This window comes from Nannobrachium achirus (genome assembly GCF_963921795.1).
Source record: "Nannobrachium achirus genome assembly, chromosome: 19".
Lineage (NCBI taxonomy): Eukaryota > Metazoa > Chordata > Actinopteri > Myctophiformes > Myctophidae > Nannobrachium > Nannobrachium achirus.
Window position 1 is genome coordinate 29,586,868 of NC_137826.1, and position 14,725 is coordinate 29,601,592.

At 40.7% G+C, this 14,725-nt stretch overlaps 1 protein-coding gene across 1 annotated transcript in view; it reads left to right on the forward strand.

Moving 5' to 3' along the window:
- Window positions 1-14,725, forward strand: part of spns2 (SPNS lysolipid transporter 2, sphingosine-1-phosphate) — a 74,432-nt gene that overhangs the window by 37,539 nt on the left and 22,168 nt on the right. The window contains exons 3-4 of the mRNA XM_080748584.1: window positions 4,552-4,688; window positions 11,479-11,630. Coding sequence (XP_080604710.1) covers window positions 4,552-4,688; window positions 11,479-11,630 — 289 coding nt within the window. The remainder of the gene's footprint in view (window positions 1-4,551; window positions 4,689-11,478; window positions 11,631-14,725) is intronic.

The following is a 14,725-nucleotide window of genomic DNA, read 5'->3' on the forward strand; positions in this document are numbered from 1 at the left end:
AGGAAACGTGGGCTGAGCAAACTGTAATGTTTCTCCGCCTGCCATGTTTAGAATGTCGTTCACCAGCTGACTTACGCAGTAGTCAAAGCTGACCATTGTCCAATAAATTAGCCCATCAAAAACATTTCCTCCCCTCTGGCCTGCAGCATAAACATCCACAAAGTACATCTATGGTACAAAGGATCTCCAGTGCAGACATCAACTTAGTGTTGATCTTTGGGTTTTCCTGCTGCACGTGTGTTATATATATGCACTTTATTTATGGCAGATTATAACCTTGGTTTTGGATCAGTGCTGAACTCCATTAGGTTTGTGAAGGTCAAACTGAAACTTTAATTTTAACTGCAATAAATATGTTTATGAATAGATGTATTATTATTTAAATTGTTTGAAAGAAAAACAAGTTGCACAAGGGGTTAATGTTTGGGCTTGGGCTGTTTCTACTTGACATAATTCTTTGATCCTTGAGACAAGTTTGAAGGGTCTTTATCCAATAGCCATCAGAATGAGTGAAATTGGAACAGTGGTTTCATTTTAAAGATCCTCTTTGGACTGACATGGTATTTCCCTTACCCGGCAAATTCAGTAGCAGCGTACTTTCATAGTTATCTTATCTTCATAACACTATCTCACATGTTTGTATGTGCCTGTATAAATATTGCTACACCCTAACAAATTCCCGTGCATCAGATAAATTAAATAAATTCAAATTATGAATACTATATACTATACTATAAATAAAGATATTTTAAATTAGAAAATTATCTTTAAATTAATAGTTTGTTCAGTGACGATTTTTTTAATGAAGGGAATTATGTTTTTTTGTCACTTAAATCAATGTATTTAATCCCAATGAGAGATAATAATAATAATAAAGAAATTGATTTGAGTCACAGAGATGAAGGGACATTATGTGGAATTCATATAGCTCCTTGTCATATAATGTATTGTACTGGAAATGAACAAATCTGTAGAGTACATTCTCGCTTGGCTGGGAAATTACCGGGACCTGATTCAGTGGAAGGGTGTGTCTCTGTTTGTTAAAAAGAAACACGCAAATTAATCTACTGCCTGTTGACTCAATGACAGCAATCCATCATCATCATCATCATCATCATCATCATACTCTGTGAATGTCTCAAAGCATCCACTTAGCTGGTAGTCACACCGTGCACCTGACACTACAGTGTGCAGGGCTGGGCTGCTGAATGCTGACTCTGTGTGAATGATCTGTGTGATCATTCTTTTAAATTAACAACTTGAACCATCGCATCCCTAATCTGAGGAGAACTTTAGCCAAAAATAGCCGATCTTGTAGATCGTCTATTTTCCACAAATAGGTTTGGTGTAGAGGTAAGTTAACTAAAAACACAAATCCGACATGGACTGATGACAGTGCTGTCAAACAAGTCTATGAATCTATCTGTGAAATCAATAAAAATTACACATTTATACAATATGTAGAGGGGGTCCCTGCTTCATCTCTCTCTCAGCTAAGGGGTCCTTAATTGGCCTGAAAACGTTGAAGACCACTGTATTAGTCAATATTAATTGTCACAAGGATGATTAGTCGAAATAGCTTACGATTTCTGTGACAGTTGTTTTTGGTAATAGCCGTTGTTAAAGAGCAGCGACATCTTTGTGAACTTTCCTGATCCACCCAAAGCAATGAATAACATGACATGACTCATGAATCTCACTCATGCATACAACTGTATGCAGTCATACCTGTATTTGGGATACTGTTTATATATTTCGTCTAGCATCAAATAAACACTGACACATTGCGAGGCGCTGACTTCATTCCCATGTGCTCACGTTGCAAAGATGTGATAATGAGGAAAACGCCAGGAAAATAAGATCGACCATTTAGAAATCACTACACAGGCGCGACCTGCCGGCGTGTGCCACTGTGTGACGACTTAAAATAGGCTTCATTAATGATGTGAGAACATGGCTTTTAGACAAGCTGCTAAACTGTAGATGTCAGCTCTGTGACACTAATGATGTCTGCCTCTGCCCCCCTGGCTTTGAAAGCCCGACGTGGGGCCAGCTGGCGGTGGTTGATTGTGGAACCTCTCCCCTGTCTTATCTACAGCATGCACTGCATGATACCCTGCTGTGTGGGCACACACAGTTGTGCATGTCTGCATTATTGTGTGTGTGTGTGTGTGTGTGTGTGCGTGCGTGCGTGCGTGCGTGCGTGCGTGCGTGCGTGTGCGTGTGTGTGTGTGTGTGTGTGTGTGTCTGTATGCATGTGTTTGAGTCCAATATCTTTTTCTCAGCAGTACTTTGAAAGCTGCTGGGTGGTTCAGTAAAGGTCTTTAGGATGCTGCATCAGCACAGATCAGTCACTTAACGCTATGCAACACAGGCAGCCACATTAAATCGTCGCTGTCAGGCAGAAACCTTGTACTGTACAGTATGTCCAAAACCGTTACTTTTCAGGAAATGGGAAAAAAGGACCGTGTGTATCCAGTGGTAGTAGTCAAAAAGCTCTTGTTAATACTTTGCATTGGTTAAATAATAAATAAAGACCACTTTCAACCGATGGCGTCCCTATTTTGGGCATGTCATGAAAAACAAGGGAAAAAAAGAAATCGAAATTATTTTAAAATAGCAAAACTAGTCAATCTACAAGTTAATGACCCGTAATAATTTAACTACTTTTGCGTGACACTGTCATACGACAAATAATAAAATGGTACATTGATTTATGGGGGAAAAAAACGAAACAAAGATGAAATACTGTATGGGTGTACAAGGATTCTGCTACTAATGACACGCTTGCAAAGACAATGTTAAGAAGGGAGAGACAGGAAAGACCAATGCAATGAGCGAGAAGAAGGGCATTTAATACCCACATACACACAGACTTTTTTTCCTGCTCTTTGAAGCTTTTATTCTTCACCTTTGTTCGTATGGTTTCTTTTGAGCTTACTTGTTGTATAACCAATTATCTACCCAGGGTTGCATGGGAAAGTTACTCTCAATTGTAATGCATTACAGATTATCTGCTTAAAGTTGCAATCAGCCATGCAATCTTCTGGATTATTGCCACATAGGAATGTAATGCAATTACTTTCATTATGTTTCAATTATTCTAAAGTTAAATGGGCAATTTATTCTACTTTACAGACTGGCAGTTGACCAGTTCACTTTAATATTGCACAATCCCAGTTACTCAAAGTGCAATTGCAAATTTGAGAAAATTATGCGTCAGATAAGCAAATAGCCGTTTCCCTCTAACCATGTGTGTTACATTATACAATTACCAGCAGAATGGTGAAGTGGTTGGTTGGCTACTTTAGCATTCACCATGCTGGCTGGCCCCTGGGGTCATTGGTTTGTTTCTTACACGCTGCGTGACGGAGATGCTCTATACCCCCTATGTTACATAACACATCTCTTTCTTCTCCGTCCATCCACCCTCCTCTCCTCCCCTTCGCTCTTAACCCAGCTGGAAATATGTTTATGCTGATGAAGTGTCAAAAACAGCCTCCCTAGCTTTCTTCAACTGCTGCTGTCAACATTCTCGCCCTTAAACCCAATAGCATTCAAAATTCAAGCTTGCGTGGGTTTGTTCATACATTTCATCAAGGTCCTGAGAATGAGCTGCTTTTGTTTGGTCAGATAGGAAACATGCACAACTGTAAGCAGCTTCAATTGCTAAAAAGTGCAATTCTGAGCATTCATTTATGCACAGTGAGGTGACAATACACATTGCCATTACACTGCACTAAAAAAAGAAAAGAAAAAGAATGTCCTGCTTCTGGGATAGCCTATAATTTATTCCCTCTGGTGGACACATTCCCACATTTTTCCAAAAGTGACACGCAGTGTGTCCCATAGGCCAAACCTTCCTACCTAGAGTCTTCGGCATCATCAGTATTTAATATTCCTCCTCCATTTAGCTATGGAAAGACATATAATAGAGTGCTTATTGGTAGGAGTTGAACGGAGGTGTCCTTTGGCAGTCCTTCACTGCGGCTCTGGCTGGCTGCTATCAAATGGCTGATCAAGACACGCCTTAGCTCAATAAATCAAAGTACAGCTAAAGAAAGATTCTATTGACTATATTAACATGGAGACCAATTTGCTTTTACAACATTATTTAAGTACGGTATGTATAACGTGCCAAAGTGTGATGTGTGAATATGGTTTGTTTGGAATTTAAGACTGTCCATAACCACATACAAATATAGCAATGCAAACCACCCCATTACTAATATCATGGGGTGTAAGTGGATCCGCATGTACTGAGGAGTGGCCATCTGGAAACTGGAAGGTCCCCAGTTCAATACCCAGCTCCTAATGGCGTCGCAAGTGTCCTTGGGCAAGGCTTGCATGACTGCCTCCACCATTGGTGGGTGAATGTAGTAACGCACAATGTAAAGTACCTTGGATTAAGGTACCATAGAAGTGCAGACCATTTATCCACTTATTAATGACGATAATAAGCAATAACAACAACAATAAGAAGAAGAATGACCACAAGGTTAAGCCACCTGTCATTTATATGCTTTGTCCTTTTGCTTTTGTCTTCCACAGTGTTCATATGCAGCTTCATGGTGGCAGCTCCCATCTTTGGTTACCTGGGAGACCGCTTCAACAGGAAGGTCATCCTGAGCTGTGGCATCTTCTTCTGGTCCATCATCACCCTGTCCAGCTCCTTCATCAGTAAAGAGGTATGGCCTCATCTCCTCTCAGAGGAGCATGTCCTACTGCAGGGGTCTTCAACCTTTTCAGGCCAAGGACCCCTTAGTTGAGAGAGAGAGATGAAGCAGGGACCCCCACAACCTTATCATAGATAATAATTTAATCGTTTGACAGCACAATCATCAGTGTATTTTGGATTCATGTAAATTTGTGTTTTCAGATATTTAACCACTTGAGCCGTCATTATCTAATAAACTTGACCTTTTGCTCTGTACTTAGTCTGCTCTTTTTCCCCTTTACAACAAAACTCTTTGCCGAAAATAGACGATGTACAAGCTCACAACGCCTCGCAGCACGAGGCGTTGTGAGCTTGTAGATCTCCTATTTTTCTCAGAATATGGACATAGGGTTCAAGTGGTTAATATAAAAAAAGGAGAAAAAAAGTTGTTATCACTCAAAGATTTGGAGGACCCCCTGTAGTAACTCTGAGGACCCCTATGGGTCCCGGACCCCCTGTTGAAGACCTCTGTCCTACTGTAATACAGGGGTTCCCAAAACTTTCAGCTCAAGACCCAGAAGATACATTTGGTGTCTCCTTGGTCTCCCCAGGACCCATTCAAAAACTCAAATAAATTAACCATTTAAGGTTATTTTAAGCCCTAATGGCTATTCCAAAAATTGTGAAAATAGCCCATCTACAACACAACAAGTTTTGTATTGTATTTCTTTTTCCTGAAATAATCTGAAATCATTTTCAAAAATGTATATATTTACAAAACAAATTCCCAACCCTGTGTTTGGGAACCCTGTGACCAACGCTTGACATTAATGCCATCGAAATGACACGTTATAAGGTGTGAGACGCCCATTTTGTGGAGGCTCTTCATGTCACTGTCTTTCTCTCTCTGCCTGGCTGTCTTCCAATCAGCTAATGAAGGCACATTCCTTAGCTGTCTCAATTACAATGAATCAGAATACATTATAACAAGGCTTCTGCTCTTTGACAAGCCGCTATGGATTTGATATCTCTAAAAGCCCATGTGTGCGGTGGGTGGTGTCATAGGCACTGAAAAGCAGTATTATTCTTATTGGGGGTGGTGAATCCCGCAGAGAGTTACCATCACTTTAACAGGCTTTAAACATGAGTATGTGTGTGTGTGTGTGTGTGTGTGTGTGTGTGTGTGTGTGTGTGTGTGTGTGTGTGTGTGTGTGTGTGTGTGTGTGTGTGCGCGCGCGTGCGTGCGTGCGTGCGTTCGTGTGTGTGTGTGTGTGTGCCTGTGCGTGTGCGTGTGAGCCTGTTCTTCCATTCAGAGAGTAGAAGTCATAATATAATAAAATGGACCAGCTTACGGTCAATTTGTTGTCAGAGGAATGTACAGTATATGACAGTGAAAGCCAAGCCAATCCAGTATACATGGCCGCAGTGTTTCATCTCCACATGCAACTAAGCTTGTTCCCCACAGTAGGATAGAGACTGACAGTTCACAGATGCAGACCGGTGGCCCCAGAAGGACATGCGTTGACTAAATCCCCTGTGGAAATCTCCACTAGGAGGCAAGATGGGCTGCCTTTTGCCTGAGGGGGAAACATTCAGATTGCTTCTGCCGTCCTAGTTACGTTGACAGGAAAGGGCCAGGCTACAGACGCCCCGCTGTCTCCCTCTGCCGCATGACACATAGGCCAAGGTTGATGGGGGTCATGAGGAGGCAGCTTCAGCACCCACCCATGGGGAGCCTTCATCTTGAGTCCATCTCTAGAAATCTGTCAATCTAGCGAGACGACAGTGGATTTCTCTTACGCAACAGCTCGACAGCGCAATTACCATAAGATGTCCAATGAAAAATTCATAACCACTTACAGCTGAAGCGTATCATCGTGTATCACTCGGGGGCATTAAAGATGGCTTGCAGTCAAATTGTTATTTACGTCTTACATAACAGAACACTGTTTGGGCCAGTGTGTTATGTTGAAGTCAAATTATAGCTGTTTTACTTGTATTCCCCGATTATCCAATTACAGTGTTGCTCATAAACAGGCCACTTCAAGATAATCTGAGAATAGGCTGGTCATTTCCTCTTTATCTAACACTCAGTGACCAGTGGGAGTCTACTGTGAATTTCCTTAACTATCCCTAACTGAGAACCAAAAAGAAAAATGTCTTGGTGTGCAGCGCATTATGCTTCTTTGAAAATATGCACATATGCTTGCTGATTTTTGTCACAACTTCGTCTTTATTTATACTTTAATCCCAGTGGAATGGGGACTCATTTTATTCAGTTTCCCCTCATAAATATGAACTAATGCTGCTACTTGCCTGCACAGTGTAGGATATAGTTTTGCCTAGTTTAAATCCTAGGTTCGGCCCTCACACCTATGTCGCACCACCGAGCCGACCGATATGTCTGAGTCATAGTGTCAGGGGGTTGTCAGAGTACCTGTTGTACTGTACCTGTTTGTGACTCTGTGTCCCTTTTATGCCCATATATGGAGATCTCTGTATCTGTCAGATGTTGTCCCTTTTATGCCCATATATGGAGATCCCCTGTCGTCACTATATGCCCATATATTGGCATGCACACACATATATGGGCATATCGGTTGAATTGAAAGTTCTGGACAACTGGATATCTATATGCCTATATATGGAAATATCGGTCATATTGGCGATTCTGGTCAGCTGCATATCCAATCTATTTGGCACCAGGCACGAGGCGAGTTTGAAGTCGGTCCCCATGTATGCAAATGACCATATATGGGAATAGCGGTCGTATCTGTGGCTCTGGGTAACCGTATCTCCATACAGTATATACCTTTATATGGGCATAGCCGTATTGGGTTTGATTATGGTTATGAGCCATAGTGACATGGCCATGGTCCTACCTATAGGCCTATATGGGTTTGTTTATGGTTAGAGTCAGAGTGACGTGGCTCTAGACCACCCGCCCTGCCTGCCATTAGCCAATTTGAATATAGAATTTATTTAAATAATATGTCCTTTATATTGATAATGACGATTGACATTATTATTGATTGTTTTTAACCACTTGAACGATAGCTTCCTTATTGTGGGCTTGTCATTAGAGGCCAACATTCAGCAAAATAGCAGATCTACAAGCTGTGATCTTGTAGATCAGCTATTTTCAGAAAATTGATTTGGTGTAGTGGGGAAAAGTTTGGGGGCCCAGTACAGATCCCTGTGGGAACCTGGGCAACTTAATATAAAGGTTTTAAGTGGTTAAATTCAAGCCCACTCACAGTAACCTTTGCTCTAGCGCAGGGGTCGGCAACCCAAAATGTTGAAAGAGCCATATTGGACCAAAAAAAAACAAAGCAAGTCTGTCTGGAGCCGCAAAAAAATATAAAAGCCTTATATATTGTCGTTGTCGGGTGGAAACCTTGTATGTCCAAAACTTTGTTTTGTATTTATCATTTAAAAAATGAACTAAACTAGTGAAAACAGCCGATCTACAAGCACACAACGCCTCGCGGTGCGAGGCGTTGTGTGCTTGTAGATCTGCTGTTTTCACTACTTTTGTGCGTCAGTCTTGTATGATGAAGCAGGGCTTTACTTTGCGAAAAAAAAACATACAAATTTGAAACTTGGAGATAACAAGGTTTCTGCCCGACAGTGACGATAAAAAAATCGTTAAAACAAAAAAAAAATTCCCCCCATCTTTTTTCATTTTCATAAATTTTTGAGAAAGCTCCAGGGAGCCACTAGGGTGGCACTAAAGAGCCGCATGCGGCTCTAGAGCCACGGGTTGCTGACCCCTGCTCTAGCGCCACACTTTAGTGAAACCATGCCATGGATTCAGGACATCTGTTAACCTTTAATCATCATATCTCTGGTAACAAATCCAACTTTTGAACTTCTGAGCTTTCCTTGGAGTCAAGGGGTGTCTTTATTGGATTAAGATGGAGATTGCTGGAACTCATTTTTTTGGCTTTGGATGTCTCCATTTTATACCATGTGTCGTTTCTTAACTTCATTGGTCCTTTCGTCTATTCACCATAGATTTCAATTTTGGGACACTTCCACGTAACTTCTTCACTCCTTAAAACAATCCATATGTGAAATGTTGGTTGTGTCTGTTGTTGAGCTTTTTGATTTACTGAGACCTCCTTTCCCATTTCTAAAGTGCCAAGTTCTTTTTATGTCCATTCCCTGGCTTCAGTGCAGCTATATTTCATGGTGTTGTTGTCTGTGCTGCTGGCCCATCCCAACCCAGGGGAGTCCATGGTCTGGTGGCCACCAGTGGCGGAAAAAGTACTCACATTTAATACTTTAGTAAAACTATCAATATTGAAATATAGAAATACTCTGTTGCAAGTAAAAGTCCGGAATTCAAAATGTACTTGGGTAAAAGTACGAAAGTGTTGGCATCCAAATGTACTTAAAGTACCAAAAGTAAAAGTACAAAATGTTTGAAAATAGCAGACCTACAAGCTCGTTGTGAGCTTGTAGATTGGCTATTTTCAAATAGCCTAATAGTATAAAATAGGGATAAGTGGTTAATGTGTATTTTTTAATATTATCATTTATATCTGCAAAGTAACTAGTAACTAAAGTTTTCAAATAACTGTAGTGGAATAAAATATTTGGTTCCGACTCTGAGATGCAGTGGAGTAGAAGTGAAAGTATTGGAAATAGGAAATACTCAAGTAAAGTACAAATACCTCAAAACGGTACTTAAGTACAGTAAAAGTAAATGTTAGTTTACACCACTGGTGACCACACAGAATAACAGCATCAAGATCCCGCCAAACGATGGGCCATCGAGAGCAGAAAATAGACTGGCCATAGGCAACAGACAAACACAAAGCTACAATCACAGTTGTCAATCATAAACAGACAGTAGCAGATATAATCTGAAACCAGTGGCTGGAGAAAACAACAGTTTAGGACAGCTGTAAACACATATCATTGAAAACCCCAGCATGGGCGACTACCACCACACCACAGGCAGTGTCAGGAGTTATTCTCCCCAGAGTCACATCAGGGGTGGGGTTTGTGTGTGTGTGTGTGTGAGTGTGTGTGTGTGTGTGTGTGTGTGTGTGTGTGTGTGTGTGTGTGTGTGTGTGTGTGCGTGCGTGCGTGCGTGCGTGCGTGCGTGCGTGCGTGCGTGCGTGCGTGCGTGCGTGCGTGTCATAGTGTCGAATTGTCAGTGTTAATTTAACTCTGAGAGTATACAAATAACCACACAGACCCATAGGTGTTTTTGGAACATTGTACACAAGTTACAAATGGATAAATTAACACTGCATTGCATTGTACTGTACAGTTTATACCATTTGCTAATTTTCTACTACTACCTGAACAGGACCACAATTTGTAGCCTCTCAGTGTGTCGCTGGTTCTTGTGCCGATCCCGACTACCTTTGCTGCATGTCACTGCGCGCCTCTCCCCATTCCCCTGTCAGTCTACTGATCTATCAATAAAGGCATAAAAGTCGGAAAACATATCTTAAAAAAAAAAAAAAGATGATTGGATACAAAATGGCAGCTTTCATAAGGGGTTAATACAGTATAATAGCATTTGTGGCACAAATTGTGGAATATTGACTCGATTTACTGTACAGAAGAAAATCTGAATTTCCTCTGATTTGTTTTTGTTGTAACCTAACCCTATTCTTAGCATCTCGTATTAGGACAACATTTGTCACCTGACCCACAAATAAAACACTAGTAGTAAAATACGGTATTAAGTTACCTTTAGCCAAATTCTGTTATCAGAGGACATGAATGCTTGGTCAGTTCTCTGTACACAACAAAGACAACCAAACTAGTGCTTTATAGGAAAGAGTGAATGAGTGCCAGTGGTCTGTCCTCATGTCTCTGCTCGCTATAAAACAACTCACACAGTCACAGGTTATGGCCTATATTTTACTGAGATGTTGTGTTTCTGATATAAACTCCATTGTCATCCATTTGTTGGAGCAGTAAAACCCCTCTGAAACCATTCACTGGAACGTCCAAGAGAAACATGGGAGGGGGAAAAAACTGCTCTTCAGCAGTTAAAGTCGTGAATTGCAAAACCGAGGCAGCCTGACCCCCACTAGAAGAATCCAGTGCAAAGACAGTCAGGGGTTACATCTGTTATGTCCAAAGCTGCAGTGTTTCAGGGACACTTATTATTGTTAGTGTCACATGGTGTTGTGACCTAAGGTTAGATGAGGACAACTGTGTATGGGACTTATCAACGTTCAGCATTCAGTGCTGTATTTTGTTAAGCCCACTCACTTTACGTTTTACTGTCCTTCACTTTTTGCATGCTGTCCTCTTAATTAGCAGTCACCAACATGAACAGTAAATGGTCAAAAGAGCATATGTACAGTATATTCAACGGGCGTAGCACTGCCCGGTATACCTAAGGGGATGGTCTGTGTGTGTGAGATTGAACATATTAGACTGAATCGTATTTTAACAGGTAAATGTATGCAAAAAGACACCCTGCTTTTCTCAACGTTGTAACAGTGAAATAATAATTTTCATAGGACAGCGTTCCTTAGCATTCTCTCGTAGCTATGGCACCCAGAGCCTGCTAGGATGCCACTCCTAAACCAGCACGATACATTCTGGTACTGTTAGGAACCTTTTATGTTAGGTTTTGAAAGCCTCTATAAGTCTTTTGTTTGTGCTTTGTAACCCTGTTTGGAATAGCAATGTTGATGTATTTACTGTGTAGATCTGCTATAGAGTAAGCAAAGCAAGGCAGTGGCACAACTTCACATTGTTGTGCTCTGACTGACTCTTATAACCCTCCTGTTTTCCATAGAAAGGAGTTCTAACATAAATGTCTATATCCTCTTTCCCTGCAGTACTACTGGCTGTTTGTGCTATCCCGAGGCCTGGTGGGTATCGGCGAGTCCAGCTACTCTTCCATCTCTCCCACCATCATAGGCGACCTGTTCACCAGCAACAGTCGGACCATGATGCTCTCTGTGTTCTACCTGGCCATTCCCCTTGGAAGGTGAGTGGCAAAACCAGCTTGCACTCATACATCACTCTGACAGTAGGAAACAGCAAGAGATACACTCACTGACAATGCCAGATAGATGTGATGATCATTTCATCCTGTTCAACCAAACTTTCTGCAACCAAATTCCTTACAAATGGATGTTTAGTCATTTGTGATATTAATGGTGTTGATTACAATCACAAACATTTTGGTGACATGGAATACAATTTGAGAAAAAGAAAAAATTATCTGTTCTATTCTGAACATGGCTGTCTAATCCTATAATAACCATAATTCACTGTAAAAACCTGGTTCTTCAGCAATTCTCAAGGCCATTGCCCCTAGTGGCAGAAGGGACTATACCATCACTCTGACAATCTGTGTCGCTTTCTTACCAATAAAGACACAGAGAAAGGCAGTGGAGTATTCCTTCGTCATCGTAAGTTCAGTCTGATATAGTCGCTGAATTTGGAGGCATTTAGGATAACTGAATTGGGAGAGGTCTGATATAGACTCTATATCACACCTCACCCAATATCGGATGTTCTGAATGTTCATATCAGGTTTACTGCCAAGTTTGTGATTACATTTGTATTTATAAGCAACAATGCAGGAATTATATTCAATTTATATTATGTTTTCAACACTTTTCAGTTGAAAATATGTTGTTTTTGTTGGACGATTAAATATAAAATAAACTTCAAGCTCAAAGGAAGGCTTTTTGGAAATGTGAGATAGAAGGAGGTTTTCTAGATCCAAATCGTCCACCTTTTCAGTTTGGTCAGAAAAGGGTCCAAGGTAGAAAACAAACAATGTGATAAAAGATACACTCTGGTGCATGTGACACAGAAGGCTCTCGAGGTTTACGGTTGAAAGATTCACAGCATCTGTCAGTGCTGTGACAAAGCTGCACTCCTGTACAGCATAAATACACAATCACATGCCCACAGACAGTTGTCTAAGTGGATGCTTGCTATAATCTCAACAGGACACCACCAACATCCACTATAAATTATTTATCATGCAATTATGTCAGTTCAGTTCAACTTCTACACGGTAAAATAGAGTACTGATGAATTACATTATGTATGTAAAACATATAGTGAAAATCATGTAGACATTAGGTATGTATATTAGGGTGGGATATTGGCAAGAATCTAGCGATAAAATACATATCACGACTCAAGGTTCAAGATTCAATACGCAGTGATCCTGTTAACATTGCGGTCTTATGGTCATAACTTGAATAATATTTATTGCGTAAATACCAAAAAGTGAGTAAAATAACATCATCCTACTATACCATACATGTGCGAAAACTTGTATGTATTTGTCTGCACTCTGCGCGTCTATAGTACATGTTTCTCAAGAACCGATCGACTTCAAACTCTGCATGCACATCGTAGAGGACCCAAGGGAGTGCAGTGCCCAGCGAATGATATGCCCATATAATAGGCATACAGTATGGAGATCTGTTTGTCCTGAACCATATATGGGTGTATACTGATGGACAGACAGATACAGAGATCTCCACATACAGTATGGGCATAAAAGGGACATAGTCAGACAGACGGATACAACGGGTAACAATGGGTACAACAGTATTGCAGCGGTATTGCATGCATTCACAACTTGCACTTTAGTACGATGAACTATGTTAGGTTGAACCATGAATTTTAATGCTGCCCTCAATTGGTTCAGTATTTTTTTTTATATAAGACTAGAATAATTGTTGTATTCATAAATGGTAAAATCATGTTACATCTTTTTTTGAAAAAATGCATTCTTCTGTGGAATGTGGAACGATCAGGTAAGAATGTTGGGTCACAGTAAACTGCCCAGCAACCAAGACAATAGGAGGTGAAAGAAGAGGGGGCCTCAGTAAAGTGCAGTCAGACATCCTATGTACTCTGCTTGTTTGTCTTTACCGAGGTTGTTATGACCGTTTCCAGGAAATGACCTCAAGAATGAGCCTGGGTTCACAGGAAATGGATTCCCCTGCTCTCTAATCTGTAAACTTGGCCCATGTGGGTGCTGTCAGCGTGTGTCCCCCGTTTGGTTGAAGTGACCCTATTTCTCAAGTTTTATTGTTGATTGCTGAACTTTCCGAACAGTCTCTGGGTAGACTCAGATAAGATTAGCTGTTACTTAGTCATTCACTGGAAATCATACGCTGTGTGAGTCCGTTATACTGTACTGTTTATTTTTGGAGCACTAATCAGCTACATGTAAGCACCACACATTAGGCCGTTTCCCTGTTCCATGTATGTACAGTATGTGTGACTATCTATATCTGTGTGCCTTGAACCAGTTAAACGGGTCACAGCCTTTAAGAAACCTATGCTGATAAGAACCTATTGTTAAGTCATCTTGGCGGTTGCTCTTGACCCCATCTATTGCTTCAACCTACTATTCAAATGGTTAATAGCAACTCCTGGCCATGGGCACTGTACGACGTGCATAGAAACAAGCCCAAGAATGTTGGGGAAACCGGGATTTGCTCACGACAAATGGTAATGGGAGGGTATGAATATGCTGTGCGAGTGTGCGTAAACTCATTGTATTTCTTGAACAAGATAACGATCAATTTGCTGTTTAAAAAGTGCTATCAGATTTGTTAAACAAAGATATACAGTATTTGACCTTTGCTACAAACAAACATATTCAATTTTGGATCAGCAATCAGTTTTCAGACTGTATCCATCATTTTACTTATCACTAGATACAGATGTCTAAGTTCCTCTAAATATCTAACATTTAAACATCTAAATTCTCTTTGTAATTTACATACGGTATGATGTTACTTTGGCTGTTTCTTCTTAATATGACTTGTACATTTTAGGCTAAACCCATAGTCACGTAGTACATTCTTTAATTTAATCATCAAAACCCTGTATTGGTCTCTTGGTCTATTCGGTGTACAGACTGAATAGAAACCTTGGTCTAAAACCATCTTCTACGGGTGTACTCTGGGGACTGGCTTGAGAAGGCAGAAGGAATTAGAAATGAGAATGTGGAATATTCTACCTGCCTTCCAAGACAACATACCTGCAAACTTCAAAGCCGCACCGCCATCCAAGTAGAACTGATCAATAGATTACACACAC